The sequence below is a fragment of the Mycetomoellerius zeteki genome, unplaced genomic scaffold, assembly GCF_001594055.1.
Source record: "Mycetomoellerius zeteki isolate Tzet28-1 unplaced genomic scaffold, Tzet1.0 scaffold111, whole genome shotgun sequence".
NCBI lineage: Eukaryota > Metazoa > Arthropoda > Insecta > Hymenoptera > Formicidae > Mycetomoellerius > Mycetomoellerius zeteki.
Genome location: NW_017256029.1, coordinates 707,005 through 727,706, shown reverse-complemented (window position 1 = coordinate 727,706; position 20,702 = coordinate 707,005). Strand labels below are relative to the sequence as shown.

At 33.7% G+C, this 20,702-nt stretch overlaps 2 protein-coding genes across 6 annotated transcripts; one reads left to right on the top strand and one right to left on the bottom strand.

Moving 5' to 3' along the window:
• Nucleotides 1-4,055: 4,055 nt before the first annotated feature.
• Nucleotides 4,056-11,977, bottom strand: Hyccin (PI4KA lipid kinase complex subunit hyccin). 2 transcript variants are annotated; one of them, XM_018454249.1, is made up of 9 exons: nucleotides 11,189-11,977; nucleotides 10,296-10,430; nucleotides 9,368-9,493; nucleotides 8,773-8,990; nucleotides 8,548-8,694; nucleotides 8,225-8,355; nucleotides 7,996-8,112; nucleotides 6,177-6,716; nucleotides 4,056-5,315 (listed from the first exon to the last, which is right to left on the bottom strand). In XM_018454249.1, the coding sequence occupies exons 1-9, from the start codon at nucleotides 11,336-11,338 to the stop codon at nucleotides 4,780-4,782; spliced, it is 2,100 nt and encodes a 699-aa protein (XP_018309751.1). In that variant the 5' UTR covers nucleotides 11,339-11,977; the 3' UTR covers nucleotides 4,056-4,779. The 2 variants fall into 2 exon arrangements, with proteins under 2 accessions (XP_018309751.1, XP_018309741.1); XM_018454239.1 differs by lacking the exon at nucleotides 6,177-6,716 and having other exon boundaries at nucleotides 11,189-11,958.
• A 3,714-nt stretch (nucleotides 11,978-15,691) lies between these two features.
• Nucleotides 15,692-20,702, top strand: LOC108726555 (PX domain-containing protein kinase-like protein). Of its 4 annotated transcripts, none has more exons than XM_018454224.1 (9): nucleotides 15,692-16,225; nucleotides 16,787-16,975; nucleotides 17,056-17,152; nucleotides 17,621-18,045; nucleotides 18,127-18,303; nucleotides 18,434-18,844; nucleotides 18,933-19,089; nucleotides 19,564-19,614; nucleotides 19,654-20,702. In XM_018454224.1, exons 1-9 carry the CDS (start codon nucleotides 16,124-16,126, stop codon nucleotides 19,809-19,811), a joined length of 1,767 nt encoding a protein of 588 aa, XP_018309726.1. In that variant the 5' UTR covers nucleotides 15,692-16,123; the 3' UTR covers nucleotides 19,812-20,702. The 4 variants fall into 4 exon arrangements, with proteins under 4 accessions (XP_018309726.1, XP_018309719.1, XP_018309734.1 ...); XM_018454217.1 differs by having other exon boundaries at nucleotides 15,693-16,225; nucleotides 19,564-19,623; nucleotides 19,663-20,702; XM_018454232.1 differs by lacking the exon at nucleotides 19,654-20,702 and adding an exon at nucleotides 19,167-19,220 and having other exon boundaries at nucleotides 15,693-16,225; nucleotides 19,564-19,643.

The window sequence follows — 20,702 nt, the reverse complement described above, 5'->3', positions numbered from 1 at the left end:
TGAAATCTTCTTCACCTTTTTCCCGAGAGATACAAACCACATTATTGGATCGAAATATTATATACAGTGCCCGCCAAAAATTCTGGGCTGGCTGAACATCAAGCCTTATAACTCGAAAAGTAATTAAAAATGAACTTTATTGTAGCGTTTTGAAAAGCTTTTGACATCAGCTATTAGATTTTGGTATCAAAAATAGTGTATCCGATTTAAAAAAATTGATGTGATCTTGACTTGATATTGGCAACGCCACCCAAGATCAAACTGATAAAATCATTAATATGTAGATCTTTTTAAACCCTACAATTTTTGTCTAAAACATTTTTCTCAAAAATGCATACTTTCCGAGATATTCAGCCGACCGTTACTTTTGGTGGGCACTGTATACTATAGTTATATCGCAATAACATTTACATATTTTTGCAGGAATCAAATAAAAATTTTTAAATGAAGTATAAGATAACAGATCAGTGACGGAAACTAAACAGATCTGTCAAATGCAACTTAATAATGTTAGCAGAAATTGAATAAACTCGCTATTTCATAATCGTTCAATCAGTACAATCAGTGCAATAATATAAATACTTTGAAATATTCTTTGATTGATTTAATAAAATTTATTAAAATTCTTTCTCCTGATTTTGATCGATCAAATGTTTCTTCTAAACATTTGTAATAAGATTTTGACTACATCCTAAATAATGTTTGATTTACAGTAATAACTGATTTATAGGGATGCGATTTAAAATCAGTCTTAAATTGAGCTCTTGTTAATTCTTTATATTAATTTTTAAGATATGACATTTTTGTATTAATTTTATGATATATCTTTCGCAGGACTGAGAATAAAAGAGTTATTCTATAAAAGTAATTGGTTATTGCAGTTACCATTCTTTTTTCTGAAATTTGTTTATCGTTACTTGTTACTGTTTAAAAAAATAACTTTGTTATCGTTATTAAAAAAACTAATAAGAGTTACAATTCTCTTTTATTTTCTTATCAAATTTTGATGGCATATTTTTGAAGTGACATTCAATTGTCTTGCGTCATCAATTGATCAGTTCAACGTTTTATTAGAAATTAGATTTATTAGGGAGTTTTTGCCAGATACGGTAAACGCTATAGGTCACGTTATCTCCTTAACAACTAATTAAGAAAAGGATAACGTGATTTTAGCGTTCTGGATCACCGTATCTGAATCCACATTATTGCAAAAACTTCATATTTTCTGATATAAATACCATTTCGATTTTTTATGGTGAGAGGTGGAGTGCTGCCCTAACAAAGATGACTGTTAGGCAAATTCAAACTATGGCCGTATACACTACAGTACTGAAAACTATAAGATATACGTAACATAACGTAGTTAGTACAGTTCGTATCGAAACACGACCTATGTATCAATATTTACATTCTAACAAAGATTTATATATCACTGTCTTCGACCTTCGTCGAATATCTCTATATGGTATAGACGTTACGTCCTAATTAGTAGTTATCATTAGTTATAAAAATTGCAATGTCATTATCAAATTATCATAAAAAGTAAGAGAAAAAGTAACAAAATATACATATAATAAGTACGTCAAATTTACTGAAACAGTTTGTATCTTACCAATTTTTTAAAAAGATTTTCGTTGAACGCCACTCGATCAATGTATTTCCAGTAGTGTGAAACCAATATTGCCAAACTCGTCATGCTTGTCATTGCGATATAACTATATCATCTGTTAATAATCTATCCCTGTTATGACCGAAATTTCTGGGTATTAATTGTCATCCCCAGATAATAATTGATAGACGTCACGTTCAGTTCGCGTATTAATTGCGTTATATAGTGGTTGACATGTCGGTGCGCGGTGTCCAAAAGATTCAATTTTTTTAATTAAAATTTGGAGCGAGAAAATATAGTTACAAAAATAAAATGACGCAATATTCGTAGAAAAGAAAGTAGGAAGTTAGAATTAAAAGGTTTCAGGAATATTAACAATTTTGTATGTGAGAAAACCGAGATATCTTTCGAAACTTTCTTTAAGAGAATGCATTTTTTCTTATCTGAAAATCGCTTATATTTGTAAACCCTTGGACTCGATTTACGATCGTTTTTTAAAATCTGCCTAAAAAATTGTATCTCTATTGTCTTAGATTCCTTTAAAAATTCGGTAACCTTCCAATGATGTATTTGCGATGTAAATGCAAATAAGTCTCCTGACAAAGGCAGCTATCCTGATGTGAGAATCGCGAAAGAGATAGCAGGATAATCCGTCCGTTTATCTTCCTTAGCTACCATAATGGAAAGCTACTTATTTCCTTTTCGCGGTCAGATCGAGGATTTAAAGCTACGAATCTGTAAAACTGATAGTCGGCCTGAATCGCGGATTTCGTTTCGCATTCTAAAAAGCACTCTATAAGCGATATTTCGATAGGCATTATTGATCGTCTAAAAGCGGCTTGAATTATTCACAAATCAAAGAGCACCTAAAAATCTAATATTTAACAAAATTGGAATAGGAAAAAATGTTCTCATAAAAATATAAAGATTTAGGAATAAAAGTACGTAAAAATTATGAAATCTAAAATGTTAAAAAAGTATGATAAAATATAAGAATTTTTCGATGCAGTAAACAAACGATGAAGAAAAAATTAATATATGTTATATAATTCATATTCACTTTATACTCAGGAAACGTTTTTAAAACAGTTTTATTTAAATAATACAAAGATAAACATAGAAGGTAATGTTCCTGCATGAAAATAATTAGATGTGTATATTAGAAACATATTGCAGTTTTAAAAGGTTCTCCAGTTCTATTACATCGAATAAAAGAAATTACTATAAAGGATCTTTGAATAAAGTAGTGGCACTTATTTTTATTGTTGCCATATCAACTTTTCCACAAATAACTTCATTGTATTTTTACAATCCATATGTTATACTTTAATTAATATAATATAGGCCACAGAATAATTAATCATTGACCTTCAAACAAGCATTGACTCTGTTTCATTCATGATATATTGTTTCATAGTTCGAAATATTTCGATCTATTTTTAACAAATGCAATTCACGATATATTAAGATTCTTTTATATTTGAATCAAACTTTCTTCCCTCGTCTCTATACACAATTAGTTTTTATAATATTTACACATTAATAGTTTAATACAACACTGTGAACTCACAATCAAAACGTGCATAAAGAAATAGGAATTGATCATAGTATCCTTTAAAGAAATTTATGAAATTAACTTCTTTTCAGGGAAAAAAATTGTAAAGTGAGAACTAAATATCACATGAAGTAGCGTAGCGTACTGCAGTCTTTGGCGCATCTCTCTTTCATTCGTCAACTTTATCTATTTGTACATCTCGTCTAAAAAGAAATGCGCATGACATGCAAAATGAAGCAAGACTTTGAAGACTCTAAAGATAGATTAATATCTTTTTATACATGTGTTTTGAACACACACATTAATTTGTAAAAATATTTTTAATTCTTTTCATTTAGATAAAAATTCGCGCTTGAAAAACGTGATTCTCTTTTTGCTACTTGTCATTCCTATGTTACTAATCAAATGTTATTTAATTAAGTTTAGAATTAGAAGTTTAAAGAGTTGCGATCTTATACGAAAAGATCGCGTCTTGGCCGAGCTATAAATCATGGAAGCCGTATAATAAAATGTAGAATGAAGTCGAACTTGAAGTTTATTGAAAAATACGTACCTACTACTAATAAATTCCTATTTTTTATGCACAAATAACGTATTTTTCTGTTGACCATTTTCAACGTAGATGGTCAACATTCACGTGAGAATAAAATCTCTCTTTACATCTGAATTTCGTAATTATTTTCAACAATTACATATATATCGTATATACATATAATTATATTAATATATATATATATTACTATTTGCAAAAACAGATAATTCATCATGAATCTTTAATATTACATTGGAACAATTATGAAAAAATTAATAGCAGATGTCTATTATTCAACCCAGATATGCTTGATACTCTGTATATAGATATACAACCTATTCATGTTGTTTATAATTAAGTGACACTGCAGCTTTGTTATAGATATTCCATTTCCTCGTTTCATCTTACTCACCTCTACTCTTCGTTTTATGCTGCATTTATGACAATTATAATGTATCTTCCGATATAAATTTATTACTTATATACTTGGAACCATAAAGAAAGACATACTACAACTACATGAAGGCACACATCTGGGTTAAACACAAATATATATCCATATGTATTGCATTGTGATAATACTCATTTTCTCGAATTGTAATAATCTATAATCTCTAGAAGTAAAGTTCGATAACTATATCTGGATAAAAAGGTATTACAATATATGACGACGTATATTTATAAAATATATAGAATAAATTATAGATTTCGTTACAAAAATTAGTCAATATATACCAATATGCATAAAACACTTAACGAAACAACCGTGTACCTTTCATATTGTTCCCTCTCCCATTTTTATATATATCATGGAGATCAATAGAGTAATGAACTGACTAAAATTGCACTACATGTCAAAAAAATATACGATCCTTATAAGTATCGCACAATGTAGTGGCAATATACATTGTTGAGAAAATAGTGCGTGTGATCTTAAATAATTCTAGGAAAAGGCAACGTGTATACATTATACATGGATTTAATAAGATTTTGCTAGATGGAAGAAAATGGCTTATTTGCTTAATAACTTCAGCCCATTATTATTATTTTTATGTAACATTTTTTATAGACTTTTTATCGTCATTAAACAGAGCTGATTTGGATAGAAGAACCAATGGACTCTGTTTCATTGTGTGCTCTTAAATTAATAGAATTTTCCATATTACTACCATCGGTAACGTCAGTCTCTCTACTTAACGCCAGTCTCTCACCGTCGATCAACGCCACATTTGGATCTATTATGATCGCATTATTTTCTACGTTATTTTTCTTTCGAATCGCACATCCATTGACATTTGCGTCAATTTCTGCTTGCTGTTCACTATTTAACATTGATAAACTCCCTTTAATACTCTCCTTTGACGTCGCTTGAGAGCCGAGCTTCTTCTCTTTCTCGGATGCGATGTGAGCATTTTTCGTTACCTTCCCTTCTTTCTCTTTAGGTTTTTTTCCGAGCACGGGGAAATTTGTAATCTTCGAAGCAGTCTTTTGATCTTTTGATTGTCTCATGGAACCAAAACGGTTCGGTTCTGTTGATTCTGATTCCTCCATGATTGACACCAGGTTACCTTTACCCTCTCCGGTAGTGTCATCTTTTATAACTTGTATTGGTATGTCATCTGAAGACAAAAAAAATGGTTTCTGTATTATAAGAAAAGAAATTTTTATCGTCGAATTGGAATTGACAATAATAAAAGCAATATTAAAGTTAACAAGCATCTTAGAGGCAAGGAAACACATATACATAATGATTCATTTAAATTACACATGTGAAATGTGTATTATGCCATAGATACAATGTTTGTTTATGTTTGCCTAGAATACAAATTAATAAAATAGAACATTTAAATAGCATATTAATTGCACTGTGCATATGCAATAAAATGAAAAATTTTTTTCTTAATAAAGAAAGATACAAGAGATATTTTGTAAAATGTGTAAACCGATATCACATTAATTTTTTTTCTATTAATTATAAGTTAATAATACATACAGATATACAGAACTATAGACATATCGTAAATAAGTGGATTTAAAACATTTAAGGAATATGTAGGTTGTGTAGAGAATATTATGTAACATTAGATATAGAGAATATATGCAATGCAGAAAATTATAATAAAAAAAGAAAGGTAGATTGCAAAAAGTAATATTCAAATAACAGTGAGAAACAGATAAAATAGTAGGAAAGGAACATCGAATACATTTTCTAGTCGAGCAATATACTTGAAATTCTTGGTGCGGGAAGATAAATGTGCCATGTTGACATGCATGTTTTCCAGTCATGCGCTGGTTTCTGTTTAGATTTTGTTTTATGCGTATGTCTCATTATAGCTGGGAGTGGTATTTCTGAAAGGAATACATCCACGATCACATGAATTATTATAAGTCAACAACTCATTCCTGCGTGTGCGCTAGTGTATACCAAATTAAAATATAATTGTAAGTTTGATGAAGAATCATAGCGTGATGAGATTTACACCATCCTACAGTGTTGTAACTGGAGTGATAATACCATGTGTTTGACGACAGTGCGGCAGTGGCACAATAATACATTGATCTACTGTTGCCTTCTGTATATACATTTTCCACCGATTCACGAATGATCTCTCCCAGAGCCTGTTCCTCTAACAAGCTATATAGATGAGCATTAGCTGCCAATCTATCGTCGGAAAAAGTGGAATCGCACATTACGTTACTGTCTTTTCTAGTTTTCTGACTAATATCGTCCTTATTGTCGATAACTGTTTTCTTTGATTGCTGATCTTTGCTCTTTTTAGGAGAGGACTTTATCGGCGAGCTTTGGCTGCTGCTGCATATACTTCCACGTCTAGAACTTTCCAATGAGGAGGAAGACTGCGCCTTCCCTGCACCTGTATCCTTTTTATCGACCGAATTTGGAAGTGCATGCTTCCAATGCCATGGACGACGTTTGTGGCTGCCTGATACTGTCGGTCGCTGTTGTTTCTCGGCTTGATAATTGCTCAATTCGACCGCAAATAACTTCTCATCCAGATCGTCTAATGACATAGACGCGCAATCCACATTTGTTTGGACTTTTTATACATATTACTCTCTAACTTATACATATTTTAAATTTTTATAATGTGCGAACTTGGTTCAACATTTTCACATATTATTATTTATAATAATATATTAAATACGTATTTTTTATGATTTATGAGTTATTAAGAAAATCGAACAATACAGATGAGGGGAAAACATGAATAATACATTGTACGTGATTTTCCCGAAAATATGTGCAGTTACTGTATCAATATTGTTTGGACAACTATTCATTCATGAAACAAAACGTTTTCAATTCAGCAATAATTTCATAAAACTTAGAGATCACATGCAAGCTTGGACCTAAAGTACTCGTACTCAACACATTCATGTCCATGCATATGTATCCGCTTGTGTATTATTTTTGTTTGTTGTACATATCAGGGTTGTGTAAGAGGGGTAGTTAATATTCAAACACACAATTATGATTTTATTTATATGTGTTAGCTATTTGAATGAAAAACATAGCTGTGATGTTAATATTGTTAGTAGTTTGGCACCTTTATTCACCAGAAATATTCACCAACGTACAAACTTGTGTAAAACACAATACGAGGATTGTCCCAAAAGTATCCTCTCTCTCTCTCTCTCTCTCTATTGTAGAAAACAGGCATTCAATATTCAATAAAAAAATCCTGATTTAGAATTTTTTTATTAAACACAGCATTGTCCAACTTCGCCAACCCCCGTACAGTCAAAATATAGTTCCGTGTAACTTCTAATTATTTCCTAAATTGAAAAAATCCTGAATCAGATGAGATGAATGAGCAGATGAAATGCGACGCTCGGAGTTTTCGACGCTTACACAACTGCATACCATTGCCGACTGAACAACTGTTGGGTCGTAACGCTTAGTGGGAATACTCCTCAAGATCCTCCCTAAATACTAAATGCCTGTTTTCCACAATTAGATGCTCAAGGACATACGCCGAGATCGGATACTTTTGGAACAGACCTCGTAATTATGTTTGATTTCGAACATAATCTCATATATAAGACATAAATTTTTCATTAGTGCCAAATAAAAATATTAATAGAAATGAACATAAATATATTATCTTTGCGAAATAAATTTAGATAATTTAAAAAATCACAGTATTCATATATTTTCTCAAAATGATTACAATCTATAATCTTCGTTATTATTTCTGTCTCTACATTTACTTTTTATTATATATCGTCGTAAAAAGATTAATAATTTATAATACATATAAACACAGTATAAAAACATACCTGGTAATTTCTTAGTACGAAAGGAAGCATTTGTGATCATAGACTTCGAAATGGTTGGTGTAGTAGTTGCTGGGGACAATGCAACACTAATTCCAATTGGTCCATCGCTTGGTTGACCTAAATGAACAATAAAAAGTATTATAAATATCTTTATGCAACATCTTATTTCCATATTTAGTTTAAATAAATAATACATGCATTATATGCCTGTTTCTATAATGGCAATTACCTGGTGCTCCAGAACTGGCAGAATTGCGTATAGCGTTGGTAACTAACATTACATTTGGATATGCTTCATAACATGCTCTGTTATGAATATCTTCTATAGCTTGAGTTCCTACATACCAACATTCGTTATACCTACAAATAAGAATATTATTCATATATGAAGAAAAAAATACGTATATGTCTATATAAAAAATGCAATGCTAGCAAATTAGTTCAAATGCTATGCTTTGCCAAAATCGATATATTAATTAAAATATGTAATAAGAAAGATGTAGATAACAGACTAAAACGCTGTTAAATTCGCAAAATGCATACATTACATACATGGCAAAATATACAGCATGCAAGAATTCCAAGAGGAATTGGCTGGATACTGGTATACGTGGTAAAAGCCTTGGAACAAAGCTAGACTCACTGCCATAAGAGGAACGTTGATGATGTCCTGGTTTCATAAATCCTTGAGTAACAAGTCTGCAATAGAGAAAAAAATTACATTGCAATCGAAAATAAAACAGTTTTCGTATAGCTAAGAATTACAGTCGAACTTACTTTGTTGCAACCTTGCACAATTGTTCTAGAGCAAATTTATTTATATATCCAAGTTGTTGATTATAAATAAAAAGTAAGGCTGTCATAACTTTCAATCTATTTTGTGCATTTAATGTTTCTACTTGTTGCAATGGACCCCAGCTTACAAGTTTCGAGTTACACTCTTCAAAACGACGTACGGCACTTTCTGTTAGTGAGGCTGGTGCTAGACTCGCAGGCTGTTTAAAAAAATACATTATGTTAAATAACTATGAAATCTATAATAAATGTAAAATAATTTATAAATTGATACTTTTTTCTTTGTAGAATTTTCTTTAACAATCTCATTAATATAAAGTAAATATATCTGTATTAAATATTAATTATTAAATTACAAATTACAGTAAGATCTTGCTTAAATCCATTCAATGCTATTCCTTTATACCTTTAGAGTAAGCTAACATTCGGTAAAATGATATTTTGCTGAGATGCAATTTTGAACTTCTGTGTCAGTTTAAATTCACTTTAAATGATACACTTGATATATTGAATATAAAACATTAATTATCATTTCTAAATATATATATATCAAATAAAAATACATATGCCAACATACCTCATGATATATGGATAGCATAGCAAGGGATGGTAATCTAAATGAGATTGCTTTTTGTTGTCCTGATTTATCGACCACTTCTAGATTATATAATCCAATTAACAGAGTTTCAAGGGAGCGACAACTCTAGAAATTAGATATTAATAAATGTACTGTTAGAACTTGCTATAATAATTATTTTGAAGTTATAATATAAGAAATATAAGATTATCAAAATCTATACAATAACTTTGTAATTCTATGTATAGTACAATATATTAATTTAACTATCACGTAATTTATATGACAAGTAAATTAATATTTTGCATTATCATATTGTCATAGAATTATGAAGTTATAGATTTTGATAATCTTTTCTTATATTTAGTAATTCTATGGCAATAGGATAATATAAAGTATTAGTGTTATATGAATTACATGTTCTTTGGATTACATAAATCTGCTTATCAATTATATATCATGACAGCGTAAAACATGATTGAGAAATGACACAATATTAGTCGACATTATTCTGTATGGTATATTATATTACGTCTTATAATTTTACAGAATAAAGTGAGCAGAAACAATTCTAGCTAATATTTTTATTTGTTATTTATTTGTTGCTAGAAGCTGCTAAAGAAAAAAATTTATTGCTCTATAAGTTTTTTTAAAAAATAATCTGTTAAAGCAGGATTAAGTTAGCGAAATAATATACATATAACAAATATAATATATATATATTTTTTTATTGTTCTGCTTAATCTTCCTTTAGCAGAACATCGTTTTATAAAGAAACTTACAGAACAACAAATTTTTTCTTTAGCAATTTGTTAGCAACAAATGAGCAACAAACAAAAATATTAGTTGGAATTAATTCTGCTCACTTTGTTTTGCTAACTTTTAAGACGTCATTACATTCTTATTTTCAATAAAAGTATAATCTTACCTTAATATCACCATGTGCAGCAGAATTTAAATAAATATATATTAGCGTTGGTAGAAATTGTAGAGTGAACCTTTGTAACTCTATTTCTCGAGACCGATAAAAGTTGTACAACTGGTTACACACTTCGTCTATTAACTGTAACAATAATCTAAGATTAAAAAAAATATCCGGTTTTATTTTATATAATCAAAGTAACATGTGTGCTTTTAACAAATATTCGAAATTGCTGACATATTCTAACATTATTTACAAGTAATGTTAATTAAATGAGATTATAACAGATGTTTAATGACTCATATGTCTTCTTTTCTCATTGTGTCAATGATTAGATAGCTATTTTTTTCTGAATAAATACATGATGTGATTCATCTAAGACCATCAAAACGGCGATAGAAAGTTTGATATCAAAATATAATTGTTTCCAGAAAATACAAATAATCCTAATTAACTGATTGTAATAGATCTTTAATAACTCATATGTACACATCTTTTTCTCTCACTTCATCAATGATTATGACTATTTCTTTTTCTAAATAAGTACACAATGTATGAGTCACATAAAATTGTTAATGCAACCATAGGAAGTATGATATCAAACAAATTGTTTCCAGGTAATACAATTAATTAATTAATTATAAAAGTTGTAATTTATAACAAATCTTTAAAATGCACATATAAATCTTTATTTATATGTGCATCTTTCTCTCTCAATCTTTGTCAATGATTATATAACTATTTTTTTCTAAATAAGTACACGATATAATTCATCTGAAACTGTCAATGTAGCGATAGAAAAGCTCGATACTAAATATAATCGTTAGGAAATTAGCAGGCAATGTTCCGGCTAGAATTCCTTATAAACGGAGGATGTTCCCCAGGCATTTGTATTATACCTCGCTGTATTTGGTGCGCTCCTCCAAGAGCACATAGAGTGCCCGCACGATCTCATTGTCCTCCGAGAGCGTTCTGGCAAACATGTGCAGCTCCGACGGAGCGACATCCTTGCAGTCCGCCAACCACTCGTTTATCAAGCTTTCCGTCATTTCCTCCTCGCCTTCGTCAACAAATCGGGAGGATCTTACCAACGCCTCGGAGTCTCGGCTTCGACTGCGGCTCGCTGACTATCACCGTTACGGAGATCATCACACAGATTTAACGTGGAGTAGTTGCTCAGCCACGCGCGATGCATCAAGAAGAATACAAATAACACAAGCGTACTCCGAGTCCGGTTACATGTCGCGGGCTCTCGTCCTGTTCGCGTCGCCGATATCGCCGTCGTCGCCGACCTCGGAGCTCGGCACTGGAGCGTGAGAAGTCAACGCGACCACCGAGGTTATCACCAGTCACTGCAGCCGCACTGATTCTTAACTTTAGCCGACCTATGGCGTTACACGTCCGAAATTATCGCGCAGACGAACGAGTTCAAACAATCAGCAAACCGTGACACTTCGTCCCAATAAGGACGAAGATCCATTAAGATCCATCAAAGGAAGAAGATAGAGGAACACGCACGATCTCCGTTGATCTCCGCACGCTCGTTCAGTTGCACTCGCACGCCAGCCAGCAACTGCACTTGCACCTCCTCGTGCCGCAACTACCTGCTGTTGCGCGCGGCGCAGCTTTGAACTTAGCCAATTTACGGCTGCGGATCTGAAAGTACTTGCTACTGGATGATGAAGAGCTTTAAATGTATGGTTTGAGAAATATCTAGTGTGTTACGCAACGTTAAATTTAATCGACCAGAATGAAGCTTCTAATCTTTTTTCGACCAATAGTCACAGCCGTCACAGCGCACAGATATTCTAGATGTGCGTCCCGTATCTAAAGACGACACGACTGCGCAATTGACCTGAAGGTGATATTCAATAGTCCAATCTAAAGATTGGCTGCGTTCAGCAGAGAAAGCAGCTTTGCAACTGTTGTAAAATTCTTCAATACGATTGGTTCTTGCTTTTGGTTCCTGACAGATCTAAATGTATAAACCAATCATATTGAAGAATTTTACAACAGTTGCAAAGCTGCTTTCTCTGCTGAACGCAGCCATTTGTTCGCGTCGCAAGCTCCAACATGTTCCAACTACAACCCCGGATCTACAATAAGGTTTTAAGCCTTAAGCCATAAGAAATGGACGAATCATAGTCGATTATTCTCCTCGAATTCGATTGTAATTGGTCAATTTCTTATGGCTTAAGGCTTAAAACACCTATTAGATCCGGACTAATGCTGGATTCACTTTGCATCCGATTTTCGTCGTACGACGCTTTGCATCCAATCAGAAAACAGGATTCCGATAATACGAAGCAAAATTCATCGGAATCCTGTTTTCTGATTGGTTGCAGAGCAACGACGAAAATCAAATGCAGGGTGAATCCAGCATATGAGTCTCTAGAAGTAGAGAGTCTGGACATTCGGGATTCCGCGTGATTGGGTACGTGACTTGGTGCTCTCACAATGACAGCACCAATACGGAACCTTACTCACTCAGCGCGAATGGGAGGAAAATTAGAATCGAAATACATCATACTCGGAATTTATAGTGGTATCACAGAAGTAACGATGTATGTGTATTTCTTAAAAAATTGAGAATTATATCTTTGGTGAAGATTCTATGTATACATACATATGATGCAATGTATGTAATATACACTGGCTGTATTTTAAAATTCCATTACCACTATTAAAAATCAATAGTATGCACGTAACGTGAACTATAAGGCTTTTTATTTTTAATAGAACTTCTCGCATCTCGGTTCATCTTTTCTCTTTTTTTCTTCGCATTGTATGAAAAAGCAGAAAGTTGAACCGTGTCATTATTATTTCTTCTTACTTAAAAAAAGTTAGGAAACTTTCAGAGCGTTGCGAATAATTATAAATAGACACATCAAAAATATTACTTATTTAATTTTTATAATGACTTAGGGATATTATATGTTGCTATTACTTATCACAAATTGATATGTATTAATAAAAAATGTTACATGACGCAACAGCCAGCCAACCCACACACACACGCACGCACGCACGCACGCACGCACGCACGCTCACACACACACACACACACAATACTGCGATTGCTTTGTCGCTTGCAGCGCTGTGAGCATCAATTGTCTTTGTTTAATATTTAATAAACAACAAGGATTAAAGCGTTGTAATCGCCAAAGTGAACACTGCTTAGAGTACACACACATATTCCTTGCCATTTTGAAAGTACTTCCGCTGAATGTCCAGACTGGGTGCTTTCCAGCAAGGACATAGTTAGACACTGTAACACAGTGTATGATTATGTCCTTGCTGGAAAGCACCCACTACTCTCTATGGGCGTTTTCCAGCAAAGACACAGTGTAACACAGTGAAACACTTCGTCCTTGTTTAACATTGGCAAACAACGAGGATGTAATGATTCACTGTGTTATACTGTGTCCTTGTTGGAAAACGCCCTATTTCTAGGGACTCTAGTTCCAACATGCTCCTACCATGGCTGCGTTGCACTTAACGCTCGCAACGCTCGTGAGCATTGTTTGTCCTTGTTTAACATTTGATAAACGACAAGGATAAAATGATTCCACGAGCGTTATGAGCGTTAAGTGGAACTCAGCCCATAGCTCCTACTCACTCTGGGAGCTTTCCAACAAGTGCGATACAGCGATCACCTCATCCTTGTTTAACATTGGCGAACAACAAGGATGCAACGATTCACCGTGTCATACCATATCACTTTGTGTCTCTTGTTGGAAAACTCCCTTAAATAAAAAAACAGAATTGTATTAAAATATATTACATAAAATCTACAAAAAATGCAAATGGCAAAAATAATTGTTATATAATACCACTATGTATAAGATAAAAATGCTCTAGAGCGTCATTCAAAAGTTTGACAACCATGAGTCAGACTCTGTGTTCGACAATGGGTGCGTTCAGCAGACAATTGTCTGTTTGTTTGTTTTGCAACTGTTGTAAGTTTCCTTCGCGCTAATTGGATCATACTTTTAGATCTAGAAGAATGGTCCTATCTCAGCAGACAATCATAAAACGGTTGCAAAACTGTTGAGTCTGCTGAACGCAGCCAATGCTTTTCGGTAGTCTAATCGTGCCGTGGTGAGTCGTTGCTGGAAAGCACCATGTCGAAAATCGTGTCAACTTGACGTGTGTGAAGTTGGCCCCGCACTTTTCGAATTTTGGATTTTTTTTTTATTGTGCTGTGTTGTGCTACGTTTGTGTCACGTTGTGCCGCAGACCGCAACTCAATAACATGAACCGTTTTCCAAAAAAAAAAAAAAAAAAATTTTTTTTGCTAGCCCCGCATTTTTCGAATTTTGAATTTTTTTTAATTGTGCTGTGTTGTGCTACGTTTGTGCCACGTTGTGCCGCAAACCGCAACTCAATAACATGAACCGTTTTCTAAAAAAAAATTCCATGCTGGCCTTAGGAATTTTTAGAAACGCGAAACTGAAAACCCCTGTATCTCGCGAACGGTGCAAGATAATCGAATTCTGCGAGTTGTGCCAAGTTGTGCTACTCAAAATCTATGTGAAACGTTCGTTGTTGGAAAGAATCATTTCCGACACCGTGATGTGTGTCACCTAGGCTGTGTTCCAAAATTGACGGCCAGTACTGAAAATCTATAGTGCACGTAACGTAAACTGTAGCATTTTCTGTGCTGGCAGTAAATTTGGAATACAGTCCTAAAAACCTTGATAGAAAACTCCCTCTATCAAGCGCGTTGGAGTGAGTAAAGGCCATCACACGTACAAAAATTTTAGTCGGAATCGTAAGATCGCAAGCAAATCGACCAATCACAATCAAAATTAAGATCTCGCGTTTTTAAATGCTCGACTGTGATTGGCCGATTTGCTTACAGCCTTACGATTCCGACTAAAATTTTTGTACGTGTGATGGCCTTAAGAGCTATAGTAGGAGCATATTGGACCGTGTTGGAACATGCAACGTGAACAAACCTTATAAGGCCGAAATCAGACTACATATTGAAAATTGAGATTGAAAATTGGAAGATTGAAATTTGACCAATCAAAACAATAGGAGCTAAAATTCCTTTGACCTCAGTGGTCAAATTTTAATCTTCAATCTTCAACCTTAATCTTTAATGCGTAGTCTGATTCCGGCCTAACAGATGTTGGGCATCGTTTCCTAAGGCTGATATTCATAATAGTCCGTTCTTATTTTAAGACCATTTAAGAATGTCTTAACAGTCTTAAGATGTCATAAGCCTATCAGAGGGCTGCATTAGCATCTCAAGACATTACTTAAGACGATCTTAAAATAAGAATGGACTATGAATACCGCTCTAAAATGGTTAGACTGTGTACTTTAGATAGTCTAATCTAAAATACACAAGGACTGATTGAATACTAAGAATTCATCTGTCATAAGACTGGTGACGAATGACTCGTGAAGCGTCGTCGAGATTCGGCTTCACGACGCGGCACGGTTAGCTCCGGATTGCGCCGCGCTGTGAGGTGTTATCGCGACTAGTCAAGAAAGAGGGGGAGGATAGAGAAAGAGAAAAAGAGAGAGAGAGAGAGGTTTGACACAATCCTCCCCTACGTGCTTGGTACATTGCGTGGTGTCGTGTGTTGCAAACCGCTGACATTGAAAGTATTCCGCGATAAGTGGTGCCGCCGTTGCCATTGTCGTCGTCGTCGTCGTCGTCGTCACCGTCACTGTCGCCGCCGCCGTCGTTGTCGTGCGACAGTTTGCCCGATGCTGAAATGAAGCAGAAGCGCGTCATGTATGGCGACGCGCGGAAACTGTGCGAGAGACAAACGCAATCGGCCCCGTACGGGCCCTGCCTTACGTCGGACTAATGATCAATGGCTTTATTCGAGAAGAGATACACGAATAAAGTGCTGTTAGATGATACGGAGCAGTTGACGAGCGTCATCGAAAATGCTAGGACCATCGACGGACATACGGTATGTGCTCCGGTATTTTGCTTCCTCTTATCTTATCTACTTTTTTTTCCCTCTCTCTTTCCCCTTTTTGTCCGTATCTCTCCCTCCCTTCCCTTCTCAGTTTATCCTGTAATCATCTCGATTTGTTTGTCTCGTTTAAATGAAACTATTGTTAAAAGGAATTTTTCTCTGTGTCTATTTTCACTGTATTAACAATAATTTCGGTTTAACTTACTTTGTATTTTCTAGTTCTAAAAATTAAATTTTTACTTCTAAGTTTTGATTCTAAGTTTTGATTCTTACTAGAAGACAATACAAAGTAAATTAAACCGAGATTAAAGTTAATCCATATTGATAGAAAGGAGCACCTATTTTGTTAAGATTGTAATAACTATATTTTATTATTATGGCATTTTTGTTGGTTTTATATACACATATACAAATATATATATTACTTGAGTCCTCAGCTACACAGTAAGCTGTAGTGTTATACTTTTAAACTTTGATCATTTGTATTGCGTACAGTTTCATTTTGCACCGAATTATTAGACATGTGCTAAGAACTATGATTTGTATATCCAGGAATACGTAATCAAAATACAAAGAGGTCCACTTCCCGAAAGATCTTGGAGAGTAAGCAGACGTTACAATGACTTCGTACAGCTCAATACAGCTTTATCCATATCTGGCTTCGACCTGCCACTACCACCAAAAAGAATTATTGGTAACATGGAGCCAGACTTTATAGCTCAGCGACAAATAGCATTGCAGGTTCATCTCGATACAGCATGCTCACTTTTACTGCATTTGTGCAATACAATAAGTAGAAGATAATCTGCCTTTTATTACAGAATTATCTAAATATAATACTAATGAATCCTATACTGGCATCTTCGCTTTCCACAAAGAAGTTTTTAGACCCTGAGAATTATACTGCACCATTACATGGTAAGTCGATTGTTTCTGAAGATATATTAAAAAGATTATTGTGAAGATGCTCAACAAACATCAAATATAATTGCTAAATAACACAGTTCAAAAACATATTTATGTATGTTATATATTATGTAGCAGAGTTATATCTATGTTTACTGGGTATTATAAAGAAATTAAACATATTATAAAGATGCAGTATGCATTGACTATGTTCAGCAAAGTCAGCGTTTAGTTAGTGCTTTGCGCTGATTGAAATTTACTTTTAGATCATATAGTCCTATCTCAATGAAGAAAATTTTTAACAGTTATAAAATAAACATTTTGCTCAATGCGACCAATGTTATTCAGTAGGATGATTTGATTAAAATTATTGTCTTACATATTACATGAAGGAATTTTTTCCAACATTAAGATGTATAATTTGTTTTTAGATATTAAAAAGCAACTGCATAAAATGTGAAAATTATTTATCTTTTCTAGAAATCGCACTACAACAAGTGTCATTAGCATTACGAAGCGATGCCAATTTTGAAGTATGCAAGCCTATTCCTGATATGGGATGGCGATTGAGGAAACATTACTATACGGTGAAAAATCGCCAGAACCCAAAACAAGAACTTCTACTTGCTTGGGTCGAGTTTGGCCCTGATAAGCATTTACAAGATAAAGATATACAAGGGGTTTTCAAGACCTTAGGCTCTCTACGACACACTTACATCGAACCAATAGTACACCAGCATGTTACAGACAACGGGGCACTAATGATAAGAAATTTTTATTCGGCGGGCACATTACGTGACGTTTTATGTATTACCAAGCCTAAACAGCCATTTATAAAGAAATATGGAAATCCGAAACAAATAAAAGCATTAACAATACAAGAAATTGCCACGTACGGTTATCAGGTTAGTAATTATTGCACACCAAAATATATTATAATGAGATATTTTTAGATTACTCGATTTAATGTACAATATGATTTATAGATATTAGAAGCTCTAGGCTTTCTTCATGAAAAAGGATTACCTTATGGACATTTACACACTGGCAATGTCCTTTTAACATCAAGATGTGCTAAATTATTGGATATAGAAAATGGACTCCTAGGATTGCCGGCATTTTATCGGCCTTATGTGGTGCAAAGACGCAAATTGCACGCCACGGTATATGTCATTCTATATCTAATGGTAACAATTAAAAGTAAAAGAGCGAAAGAATACATGAATTTTTCAATCTTTAAAAATATTCTTTCCGGATGTTTTCTTGTATTTATCATTTCATGTTTTTTAACAGACTCAGGTTGATGTATATTCATTTGGACACGTTTTATACGAAATGACGTTCGGACGACCGCTTTTGGAGGCAACGTGTTCCGATTTACCGCAATGCGAAGCGAATCTAAAAAATTTACTGGAGGTCATTTTGTCACCAGAAGCTTTGAAACAGGATTTACCAACAGTAGTACGACTATTGGAACATCCATTCTTCGAATCGGCGAGGCGCGCTGCGTTGGCAATTGGTACTGTGGAGAAGCCATACTTTAAATTGAGCAATCATTTAAAAGAGGCTTTACAAGAAGCTGTAAACAAAGCCGAACAACGACTGCGCGATGAACAGAAAGTTGCTCGACATCAAAAGAGGCTCGTTAAGGTTCAAGAAATGATGAGTTCAGAAGAAGAAATGAAGAAACGAAAGCATAAGCTGGTGAGTGTAAATAAAAATGAAGTAAAAAGAAACTCATAATGAAAAGTTATTATTGATCAAAATACAATCTTATATTCTTCGTTTACAGAAAAAGGAGCAGAGATTGGCGCAAGAACAACGTTTTTCTTCACAACTAGGTACAAACGGGACAAAACAAATAAATGGTAAGAGCCCAGAACGTTCGGACAGTCCCACAAGTACTTCCACGGCTACCAGCGTTGGAACGTTGACTCCTCCATCGCTTCGTAAGTCATTATAATGCTCCTCCTTGCTACTGTCGTCAATGCTAATTGACATTTACGTTTTTACATCTCTTGATTAGCTGGACACAAAAGTTGATGGCGTATAGTCATCAAGCTGAGGTCATTTCTTTCACGTAGGTCATTCGAGCATTCAGGTCTTCTTAATGTCTTAAACGAATTTTCACATTTATCCTTATTTTCACTTTATAAGATTTTTCCTCTCATTGCTTTGCATTGTTTTCCGTATAAATTTTTTTTTGTAATAACCGTTTTGTAATTACACCTTTAGCTTATTTAGTGAATATTCTTTTTAGATCTTTTGATGTTTTTATAATATCTATATACTTGTCAGGTCTAATTAGTTATGTACCTTACATTTGCAAAGAGACGAATTAGACAGTTTTTTGTTGAATTTCTTAGAATAAAATGTATGTGTAAATCTATGAAAAGTCTATCATTAAAAATTTTTTTACTAAGGTTCTGTGGAAGTTACGCAAGCAAGTGCAGTTCCTGGCAAAAGTATTCCACCACCACCACCACCACCACCATCACCACCACCACCACTACCACCACCACCACCACCTTCGTTACCACCGCCATGTGAAGCATCCGGTGGTGCATCGAATAGTGTATCCAAATCATCAAATGATCGTGCTGCTTTACTTGGAAGTATTTGCAATTTTGACAAGACAAGACTGCGAAGGATCACAAATGGACATCGTTAGAAACATTAGATATATAAAAAAAAAGTCAGGCAAATCTATTTGAAATCTGGCGTGATTGCTGTGCAATGTCGAACAAAGAACTTCCCTTGCTTAATTAGGACAAGATAACGTACCTGTAGATTATTATGATGGATTGAAAGGTTGTTTGGATGATAACTGTATCGTGCTTCTTGCGACACCTAATAGTACTGAATATTATTTCTCTTCGATCGCGACACTTGCACACATTTTATGAATTTTTAAAATTTCGATATCTTATTTATTGATGCTCGCTACATAAACAAGATTTTAGCTTAAAGTAATTATATTAAGAGTATACTATATTAAATTTGTGATATATATATATGTATATGATCGATATTAGATTATCCCGTTTGGCCTATTCTACGTTTTGACGAAATATAATACAACGCTTATTTCGTTTGTATTAGATCTGCCGTCCAAGAACGAGCCTAAATGTACAGAACAACCAATCAAAATATTAATTGCTTTGGAAAATTTGCCATTTTTACGAGTCATTTCATATCATATTCTTTCCATATGTATACACGCTAGAGATAGAGTGAGTGATTAAAAAAAATTTATATAATATAATAACAGTATATAATTGTATATTATCTAATTTACGGAATATGCGTACAGTAATTATGCTGGGAGCAATTTGAAATATTTTTAGATTTATTTTGATTGACATTTTTATGACTGCTCGACTGTAAATCAAGAATATATATTCGCGATATAATTATTCGAGAAATTCCATTTTCTAGTCTAACATATCCCCGTTATACAGTTGATAGCATCATCAAATTTTATAACATATCTTGTTTAATGCGGGCCAAGTTTCGCGATCGATTTTATATTGTTAATGAGGCTTATTTTTCTCTTTCTATG

What these genes read in the sequence shown, in the direction of transcription:
- Hyccin (XM_018454249.1), bottom strand. Translation starts at nt 11,338, where the DNA reads ATGACGGAAAGCTTGATAAACGAGTGGTTGGCGGACTGCAAGGATGTC. An exon ending in CTGCACATGGTGATATTAAG is followed by an intron (nt 9,494 to 10,295) that starts GTAAGATTATAC and finishes TCTAATTTCTAG; the next exon opens with AGTTGTCGCTCCCTTGAAAC. An exon ending in CATGCTGTATATTTTGCCAT is followed by an intron (nt 8,356 to 8,547) that starts GTATGTAATGTA and finishes TCTTATTTGTAG; the next exon opens with GTATAACGAATGTTGGTATG.
- LOC108726555 (XM_018454209.1), top strand. Translation starts at nt 16,124, where the DNA reads ATGGCTTTATTCGAGAAGAGATACACGAATAAAGTGCTGTTAGATGAT. An exon ending in GGACCATCGACGGACATACG is followed by an intron (nt 16,226 to 16,786) that starts GTATGTGCTCCG and finishes TTGTATATCCAG; the next exon opens with GAATACGTAATCAAAATACA. An exon ending in GACGCAAATTGCACGCCACG is followed by an intron (nt 18,304 to 18,433) that starts GTATATGTCATT and finishes GTTTTTTAACAG; the next exon opens with ACTCAGGTTGATGTATATTC.